Here is a 10000-nt window from a genome sequence, read left to right as displayed (position 1 = left end):
TGTAGCACTGTCTGTCTCAGTGAAAGAGGAGGGGGAAAAAAACCCAGTTTAATTTCATTGACCTTTGGTGAGCGGGATCAATACCGCTGCTAAGCTGAGTGGAACAGACCTCTGCTTATTCCCTTTGGCCCTCATTGAGCCAGACTGGGCTGCCCTGCACTGGCTTTGGCCTGGCTCGGGTTTGGACTGTGGGCTGACCACACCACCTCACTCAGTCACTCCCATCTCGGGCGCTGCTCGCGGACATTTGACTGTGTGGGCGGTGGTGATGGTGGTGATGTCAGTGGTCAGTCCTGTCTTCTACCTCGCTGCTACTGAGCCTGTTGTTCGTCAAGGGTCACTCACTCAACGGTTCCCGTCTATCCCGTCTGATTGCACCAGTTTTCACTTCCCTTTGCACTCCACATCTTATGATGACTGACGAGCCACAACTCTCTCATATCCACACATTAACTTCCTCATTAGGTCTTTTATCATTATTGTTATTATTTATCCTTCTCAGTTTTGATTGTTTCATTTCTGTTTTCCTGTTGTATCATGTGTTTTTATTGCACTCCGAGGTCATTAGGTGTGTGGTTGTGCGCTGCTTTGTGTGTTGTTGTGTTCCTTGTTTCAATCCCATAAAAAAGTATCATCTAAAAAGGGAGCACACACACACACACACACACACACACACACACACACACACACACACACACACACACACACACACACACACACACACACACACACGCAGGAAGCACCGAGTCCATGTGAGATGACTAACTCCTGTCCCCTCTCTCTCTCTCTGTCCCAGCCGCTGCAGATTGACGATAACTTCTGTGGCCAGGACTTCAACCAGCCCCTGGGCGGCACCAGCACCATCGAGGGCCTCCCGCTCTTCCTGGACAAGGACGACGGCATGACCTCGGTCGCCGCCTACGATTACCGCGGCAACACGGTGGCCTTTGCTGGCACGCGCAATGGCAGACTGAAGAAGGTAGGGGTTGGCTCTTTACTGCTCAACACTCTCTGTCTGTGTGTGTGTGTGTGTGTGTGTGTGTTTGCGTGTATGTGTGTGTGTGTGTGTGTGTGTGTGTGTGTGGATCTGTTCTGACACTGAAGCTGTTCAGTGACGGTGTGTATTTTTTAAGTCTATGGATATACAGTACAGGACTTTAGGGTGCTTGTTTTATCATTGTTTATTTACTCTTTATCAGTGTGTACACACACACACACGGGCGGCGGATGTAATTGGTAATTGGACACCCTGATAGTGTGTGTGTGTGCATGCTGATTCCCTGGGCGTGGTGTGTTTAGTGGACTGATGTGTATATCCTCCTCTCCGCTCCGCTGGTCAGAACTCACTGGCACAAGCAGCGGTCATTACACACGGAAGCCATCGCCATCGCCTCACTCCAGCCACCAGCAGCCCAGCAGTCACAGCCTGTTGGCTTAGCTTATGTGTGCGTGCCGGAGTCTTCAGCTGTGTGTGTGTGTGTGTGGAATTTGTCTTTTGCTGCAATATTGAACCATTCCTGTATGTTAGGAGTGTGCACACGAGCACGGATAGAATCTCTTGGAATAATAATAACATGCCTGTGGACACACACACACACACACGCGCGGTCGTTCACATGCATGGCGAGAGCCTTAATGAAATGTTAAGCTGTGCTGTATTGATGTGGAGTTGTGGGGCTCCATCAGAGCTCATTGTAATTCACTGCCTCTCTCTCCGGACTGAAAGCCTGTCATTCAGGCATCTTTATGAATATATAATCACAATGTAAATCAGGCCTCTTCAAATAGCCCGTGTGTGTGTGTGTGTGTGTGTGTGTGTCTGCCTGCCCATGCATTCATTTGCGAATGCTTTAACTGATGCTTTGTGTGTATGCCTGGTTGTTTTGTCTTGTTTGGGTTTTGGCGTCTTGCTGTGAATTCGTCAGAAAGATGTCAGTGCAATTAAGGCAGCATTTCCCTAGTTGTGCTCCTGTTGGGGGGTTGTCTCTGCCCTCCCTTAGCATTGTCTTCCCACACGGCTGTGTGCCAGAGCTCTGTGTGTGTGCTGCTGTGTATACATATATATGGGCAGGTGTGGAGGATCCAGGCCTCTAATTCAGTGAGCTTCAGCATAGTGCAGCAGCACCATAACACACTACTGTTGTGTGACACTGTGGGATTGCTCAGGGAAATCAAGGAAGGGGTCTCGATGTACTCATCCTTCCCCCTCTTCGATTCTGTGTCGTTCTATAACACACACACACACACACACACACACACACACACACACACACACACACACACAGAGAAGCACACTTTTGTATTAGAGGCCTCACAGCTGAGATCCCCAGGCTTGCACATGTAGTGTGTGGAACTAAACATGTCACAGATGGTGAGGGGGGTGGAGGTGTGTGTGTCTGTGGGTGTGTGTGTGGGTGTATGTGCGTGTAAAGAAGAGATGCATTCATCTGATGGATCTGCTGAGATGTGAAATGAAGGACAGGCTCTAGCGAGTCCCCAGGCTTGTTTTGTGTGTGAGATAGAGGGAGAGGGGGAAGAGAGAGTGGGATGGAGAGAGAGAGGGAGAGGGAGAGGGAGAGGGAGAGGGAGAGGGAGAGATGGAGAGAGAGGGAGAGAGAGTGAGATGGAGAAAAATAACTGAGGTAAATCTGCAAAGCTGCTGGTCACATTCTCCTGTGAGACCAAAGTCCCCGCTGTGCATGAGAGGAGGGAAGAGAGAGAGAGAGAGAGGGAGGTAAAGACAGAGAGAGGGAGGGAGGGAGGGAGGGAGAGAGAGAGAGATAACGAGACACAACGGGTTAGGTTTCAGGAGGCAGCACTAAGAGACTGATAGAGTTAGGAGAATAAAAAAAAGAATATATATATAGAGAGAAGAACTGCGAATGAGAGGATTAAAAAGGGCGACAGGGTGTGGAATGAGGTCTGAGTCTGCATGATGGAATGAGTGAGGAAAGGAGAGAAAGAGGAGAAGAGAAAATGATTGGCTGTTGAGAAAGGGCATATGGCCAGTGCCTTTGATTTGTGAGGTAAGGAGTGAAGGAGAAGTGTGTGTGTGTGTGTGTGTGTGTGTGTGTGTGTGTGTGTGTCTTCCTCTGTGTGCAGGTGTGGCCATAATGCAAGCCCTCTGCAGTCATGCTGTCACATGTGTGTGAATGCATACAGGAATGTATACGCTCACTCACACACTCACATAGCATTCACACAGCTTTCTCTCTCTCACTCAAACACACACTCACACACACACACACACGCTCTGGGCTTGCTTGCATGCAGGCCGTTGCAGCTCTCTGGCTGCTGTTCTCAGGAAAGATCCTGTTCATTAGCTGAATATCAAACCCTTCTGCTTGAACGAAGGAACAGGAACCATGCTTTCTCTCTCTCTTTTTCTCGCTCTTTCTCTCTCTCTCTCTCGCTCTTTCTCTCCCTCTCTCTCTATCCCTCTCTCCCTCTCCTCCCCTCCCTCTCCCCTCTTAGTCCCTCTGCACCACAGCACCTGGGTGGAGTGTGTGTGTGTGTGTGTATGTGTGTTGTGTTGAGATGGATGGCCTGCTGGCTGTATATTAATGCTGTGTGCACTGCACTTGAATGCATGGACTGAGCCCAGTTCATAGATTCACTTAGAGATAACTGACACACACACACACACACACACACACACACACACACACACACACACACACACACACACATAGACACACACACACACACATAGACACGGACAAGTATAGCCAGCTGGGTAATTTTGCACCATTCCAGCAATTGGATTTTAACCAAATATATGTGCAAATGTGTGACACACATACACACTGACACACACACACACACACACACACACACACACACACACACACACTAATTATTTATTTGAATCCAACTATCAAATTTCTTAAAAAAAGGATTCAAATAATTTCTCTCTCTCTCTCTTTCTCTCTTGCCCCTACTCTCTTGCTTGTGTGTGTTGTGTTTTCACTCATTCCTAGTCCCTTCCTCTCTTGCCTAGTTCTCTCCCACCCTCTTACAAACACGCACCCTCACACACACAAACACACGAGCGCAGGAGTGTTTGGACCCTGTGTTAATGAGACCTAACTTGTAATATGTCCACTCAAGCCCACACCTCTCAGCCCAACCAGAGCTCTCTCTCTCTCCTGGGGGCGTCATAACAGGGCAGCTTGATTCTTGATTGTGCGGGTCCTCCAGGGCCCCTCCAATCAGGCCAGAGGGTGCTTGAGCCGTGCCCACCTGAGAGACACCCTGTCTGGGGCTGAAGAGGGTCGGTGCGTGGGGGCCTCCTGCGGGTCCCTGGACGTGACGGAGTTTGGAGAGGGGCTGTTGAGTTTGGACTGGAGAGGTGGAGGAAGAGGGGAGGGCAAGAGTGTGAGTGTGAGTGTGGAGAGAGAGGAGAGCCCAAGTGTCGGCTTGCACAAATAAGTGAAGTGTGTGTGTGTGTGAGTGTGGGGGTGAGGACGTGCGCGCGCACACACATGCCTTAGTTATCCAATATACACGCTTCACCAAATACGTCTCAGCTGATCCACCCTGGGCTGGACTTGGGGCCCAAAACGTCTCTGTTAACCCCAGCCCCCCCTCCTCCTTACCCCAACACACACACACATACACACACACACACACACACACACACACACACACACACACACACACACACACACACACACACACACACACACACACACCAACACCCCACCCTGATGTCTGGCTAATTGAGTGCCATGGGGCTTGTGGCCGTTGACCCCCGGCTGTGCCCGAGCTCTGCGGGAGAGGGGCTGCCCGCTCAGACTGCACCGTCTCTGGGCACACCGCTGCCCACCGGCCCCCCTGTGCAACAGATGGAGGTCTCCTCCACCCCTCCCTCCCCAACGAAGACCACAGCTCGCTTAGGGTATTAAGATGGAGCTAAATGCTAACCTCTCCCCCAGTCCCCACCCACACACACAGACAGGCAGACGCACAGACGCGCAGACATCCAGACTTTTCAGCTATTGGGTGTAATGAGTTGGTGTTGCTCAGGCCTGTGGTTGGCTAGTGTTTAGCTGTGTGTTTGTGGAAATGCTGCTGAAGTACATTTGTATTTACGCCCGCACTCAGGTTCTTTTCAGCCTCTCCCCTGCTCATTATCTCTCTTTTCCTTGTCCTCGGGTTTGTTCTTTCTCCTTCCTCTCTCTCTCTCCCTCTCTCTCTCTCCCTCTCTTTCTCTCCCTCTCTATTATCTCTCTCTCTCTCCCCCCCTCTCCCTCCGCTGGGTCTCTCGTCTCTCCCTCCTGGATTCGGGTACAGTAGGTCACCCTGACACATTGTTTTTCTGAGGAAATGGTTCCACTGTCATGCTGAATTACTTCACTCAAATGCACAGCCTCTCCCATCCCCCCAAGTGCACTCCCTCTTTCTCCCTCTCTCCTACCCCTCCCTCCCTCTCTCTCTCTCTCTTCCCCCCTTCTCTCTCTCTCTCTCTCTTTTTCTCTCCATTCTCATCTCCTTCTTGTTTATTAATCATGCAGTAGTTCTGTACCTCTAAGCTTGTGGTTATGAGTGCCTGATTGCCATCTCTGTTCAGTGTGTGTGTCTTTATGACTGCACTGCACTGCACACACACACACACACACACACACACACACACATGCGACCCCAGATCCTCTGACTGTATACAGACAGGGCTGCATGCGTGACGAGTGTTTAGACAGACGTGTGTGTTTCCAGCCTGATTCCAGTTAGATGCTTCATTTGGAGATTTCCACACTCTCTCTTCCTCTCTCCCTCTGTTTCTGCTGTTCTTTCCCCTCATTCTTTTGTCTGTGTCTTCCCCTCTCCGTCTCCGTCTCCATCTCCCTCTCTCCCTCTCTCTCTCTCTCTCTCTCTCTCTCTCTCTCCCTCTCTCTCTCTCCGTCTCCGTCTCTGTTCCTTCACATGTCTGGATGTTGTGTGAGTTGTTTCTGGGGCCCAGGGAAAGCCCCTGTGAGAGCACTCCAGGCCTGCTAATGAAATATGAAGCAAGAGCGTAAGAGCACACACTCCAAGTCTCGGTGGCCCGTGTGTGTGTGTGTGGTGTGTGTGTGTGTGTGTGGTGTGTGTGGATGTGTTTTTGGTGGGCCAGATGTTGACTGGCCCACCAACAAGCGTTGACCGGTCAAGTAGCCTTTTCTGCTCTGCCATCAGATTAAATGCAGATTATAATATCGTAATGTTATTCTAAGCTTATGCGTTGCCATTGGTGTAATTGTTTGGAGGATTCATGTAAATGCCTGCTTGTATCTCTGTGTGTGTGTGTGTGTGTGTGTGTGTGTGTGTGTGTGTGTGTGTGTGTGTGTGTGTGTGTGTGTGTGTGTGTGTGTGTGTGTGTGTGTGTGTGTGTGTGTGTGTGTGTGTGTGTGTGTGTGTGTGTGTGTGTGTGTGTGTGTGTGTGTGTGTGTGTGTGTGTGTGTGTGTGTGTGTGTGTAATGTATGCACACGCATTTCAGTGTGCGCGCGTGCATTTGTGTGTGTGCGTAGTGTGTTTTTTAACGTAATTATTTGGTGTGTGGTTTTCCAGACGGTCATCTTTAGCAAGGCCCCATTAGCCAGACTGACCCAGTAACCGGCTGGCCCCGGCCCACGCACTCAATCATTTATCTGTGCCCGCCCGGCCCTAATGCCCGCTTCTCAGGGTGGGCGAGACGAGTGCGCTCTCAGACCTGTGCACACGTAAGCCACCGCCGCAGCAGCGCTGGTGTGCCAGTTTCTGCCCAGTATATATAGAGTCCAGTGTAGAGATAAGCTGGTCACTCAGCTCAACTCCAAACTGTCTGGCTGTGGACATAAACACATTCCCACATGAGAGCTGCCTTTGTCTGGGGCTTGTTGGAAAGAATGGGAACACATGACGTTAATTGATATTTATTGTTTTCCCCCACTCTGGGACTCGCAGTCGCACAGCTATAGTCTTTGTGTGTGTGTGTGTGTCTGTGTGTGTGTGTATGTGTGTGTGTGTGTGTGTGTGTGTGTGTGTGTGTGTGTGTGTGTGTATATGTGAGAATGGTGCTAGAGTGAGAATGATTAATTCATAGTCAGGATTCTCAGCCTATGTACGCTGTGTGTGTGGATCTTCCTGCCGTCTGCGCTTGCACCCCAGGAAAGCTCAGACGTTCTTCTCAGCTCGTGTGTGTGTGTGTGTGTGTGTGTATGTGTATATGTGTATGTGTGTGTGTTTGTCTGTTTATTGCACCGAGGCATGCGGCTTTTAATTAGCTGGAATCAATTCTGCACAAATATGCAACATTTTCCCCATCTGTTCGTGCATTCACTGAAGTGAGTGAGCGAGCGAGTGTGTGCGCGCGCGTGTTTTATTTTTTTCCCCTCTCTAAACTTAACAAAGCAGAGAGCATCAATCCCTGTGGGTGAACGAGAAGAAGCGCTCGAGTGACGGAGAGCAAGAGTCGCCGAGGAGAGATCTGATGCTGTCGGGGCGCCGCGGCGACGCTCTCCGCCCGGCGACAGGGAGTCTGATTAAAACACGACCACGCAGCAGGTTTAAAAATAAGTGCGACAAAAAAAACAAAACATCCCCGAATTCAATTTACTGTCTTAATTCTCCGGCTTGTGAGAAGTCAGAGAGGCTGGAATGGATATTGACGGGCGCCCACTGGCTTGAGGAAGAAAGGAGACGACGAGAGATAAATTGGCTATAATTTGGTGTTCCTAATATCCCTACTTCAGCAGTTTGGGGGCGCAACAACCCAACTGTGTTTGTCCATTTAGCGTGGGCACATGGACATGTGTTCGAATCCAACTCCGTCATTTCCCAAACCCACTCCTCTCTCCTCTTTCCCGCTCATTCCCTGTCTGTTCCCACTGTCCTACTTGAGGAAGTAGAACCCCCTAGAAACACAGCCCAGAATAAGGCCAGGAGGCAGAGATGGAGAAACCAGGGAGGCACAGAGCATGAAGGAATGAGACATGCAGGTCCCTGAGGTCAGCCAAGGTCTTTCTTCCTCTCCTCCTCTCCTCCTCCTCTCCTCTTCTATTGCTTTCTTCTCTTCTGTTCATCGTTGGCCTCTCCGTGCCGGTTTTGATCAAAGATGTTCCACGCTGCATCTGGCACAGCTAATTATTATGAAAAACCATATAGGCAGATAGTGAAGAGCTTCCCCCTTACCATGGGTGTAATCATTTCGCCTCATTAAGACATGGGCACATGAACATGTGTGTGCGCGCACACACACACACACACACACACACACACACACGGATGTCTGATTTCATATCATAATGAAGCATTTTAAGCACTTTGAATGCAACCAAGAAAGACCAGAGAACATGAGGGATCAAGGTGATCTTTTTAAGAGCACACTCACACACACGTACAGTACACTCTCACTCACTCACTGACTGACTCACTCACTCGCTCAGTCACACACACACACACACACACACACACACACACACACTCGCTCATTATTGCACCCCCCTCATCTGGCTTTTCTTTAGTCTTTGAGTCACCTATTCTTGTCTTCTCCCTCTATTTCCCTCACAATCATTCAGACACACACACACACACACACACACACACACACACACACACACACACACACACACAGAGAGAGAGACAAACAAGCCACTCCTTGTGTATCCTGGCGTCTTCCCTGTGTCTCTATTTTCTGCTGAATGGCACAGTCATTTAAGTGGCGGCGCAGTGGGGGAGGGACCGTGCCACTCTCCTTCATCCTGACAGGCCACTGCTCACAGGGGTTAATCCACCTCACTCTCAATGAAGTGGAGTGTCTGTGTGTGTATCTTGATCTGTGTGTGTGTGTGTGTGTGTCTGCCTGTGTCTGTGTCTGTGCATCTTGATCTGTGTCTGAGTGTGTGTGTGTGTGTGTTTGCGCACATGCTCGGGGCCAGGTTTGCGTGAAGACGTAAAAAAAAAAAGGAGAAAACGGCTAAATAATAAATGAGAATTCCAGAATGCATTTTTAAAAAGAGAAGGACTAGGCAGCCATTACAAGCCAGAAACCGGCGCGCACCAAAGCAGAAACCGTGCCTCTGCTGGCTCGTATGTAGGCCATCTTGGCTCTTAGCAATTAGCATAGTCGATTCATGACGCCCTCAGAGGTGATCCCTTAATGCCTTTTTCTTAGAAGGATGGAGCCATTGGCGCTGTGTGTCCTGAATAGGATGCATTGGAAATGGGCCCCTTAATGTTTGTTTAATGTCATCTGCATTGGCAAGGGCTGCCGTCCCTCGTTTCCTTTCCCTCAATGGCGTTCCTGGAAGAAGCCAGTCATTGACCTGACACTGGTGCCAAATGATGCCAAATGCGCTGTGGTCGGGAGAGGCGTCATCGTCTTGGCAGCGCGCCAGCTTGACATGACAGCATTTACATGCGCTCTCTGTCTCTCTCTGACCCTCTCTCTCTCTCTCTCTCTCACACACACACACACAGGCATACACAGACAGAGGCCAATTACCTTTGACTGTGACTAGGGATCACCCAGCCAGACACCCAGCGGAGGTAAATTGCTGAGGACTGTGAGCATCTCCCACACACACACACATATACACACACACACACACACAGAGTCTGAACACTGTCTGCGTCGCTAACGCTAATGCAGGCGCACTCACTCAAGCTGGCTCCTCTGCACGCCCATGTAATTGGGCGCTATCCAATTAACCATCCCCCACCCCACCTCCACCCCCATCCCCTACACAGCTTGAGTCCTGGCCAAGAGCTACGCTACGCCGTCGCTAACTGCATGTGTAGCATGGCTAAGTAGAGCAAACCTAACAGCATGCATACAGAGGGTCATTAACAGCACGCAAGCTGGCGAGAACTTAGAAGGAATAGAATGACTCTCCGAGACTGTATTAGCGGCGTGTTTGCCTTAGCGTAGCTTCTCAAGCTAAACACAGCAGTTGAGAGGAGGGTGCTTATATTAGCCGTGGTAGCAATTACCCAGACGGTAAAACTTCCTGCTGGAGAAATCCCACGCGTTTCAAGACTTCTCTG

The 10000-nt window shown here is 50.1% G+C and overlaps 1 protein-coding gene across 1 annotated transcript in view; it reads left to right on the top strand.

Annotated features, from left to right (window-relative positions):
- Positions 1-10000, top strand: part of plxna1b (plexin A1b) — a 198971-nt gene that overhangs the window by 46496 nt on the left and 142475 nt on the right. The window contains 1 exon segment of the mRNA XM_062545585.1: positions 797-979. Coding sequence (XP_062401569.1) covers positions 797-979 — 183 coding nt within the window.

This window comes from Sardina pilchardus, chromosome 9 (assembly GCF_963854185.1).
Source record: "Sardina pilchardus chromosome 9, fSarPil1.1, whole genome shotgun sequence".
In the NCBI taxonomy this organism is placed as follows: Eukaryota; Metazoa; Chordata; class Actinopteri; order Clupeiformes; family Clupeidae; genus Sardina; species Sardina pilchardus.
Note: the sequence above shows the minus strand (reverse complement) of the source record. Positions and strands in the feature narration are given on the sequence as shown.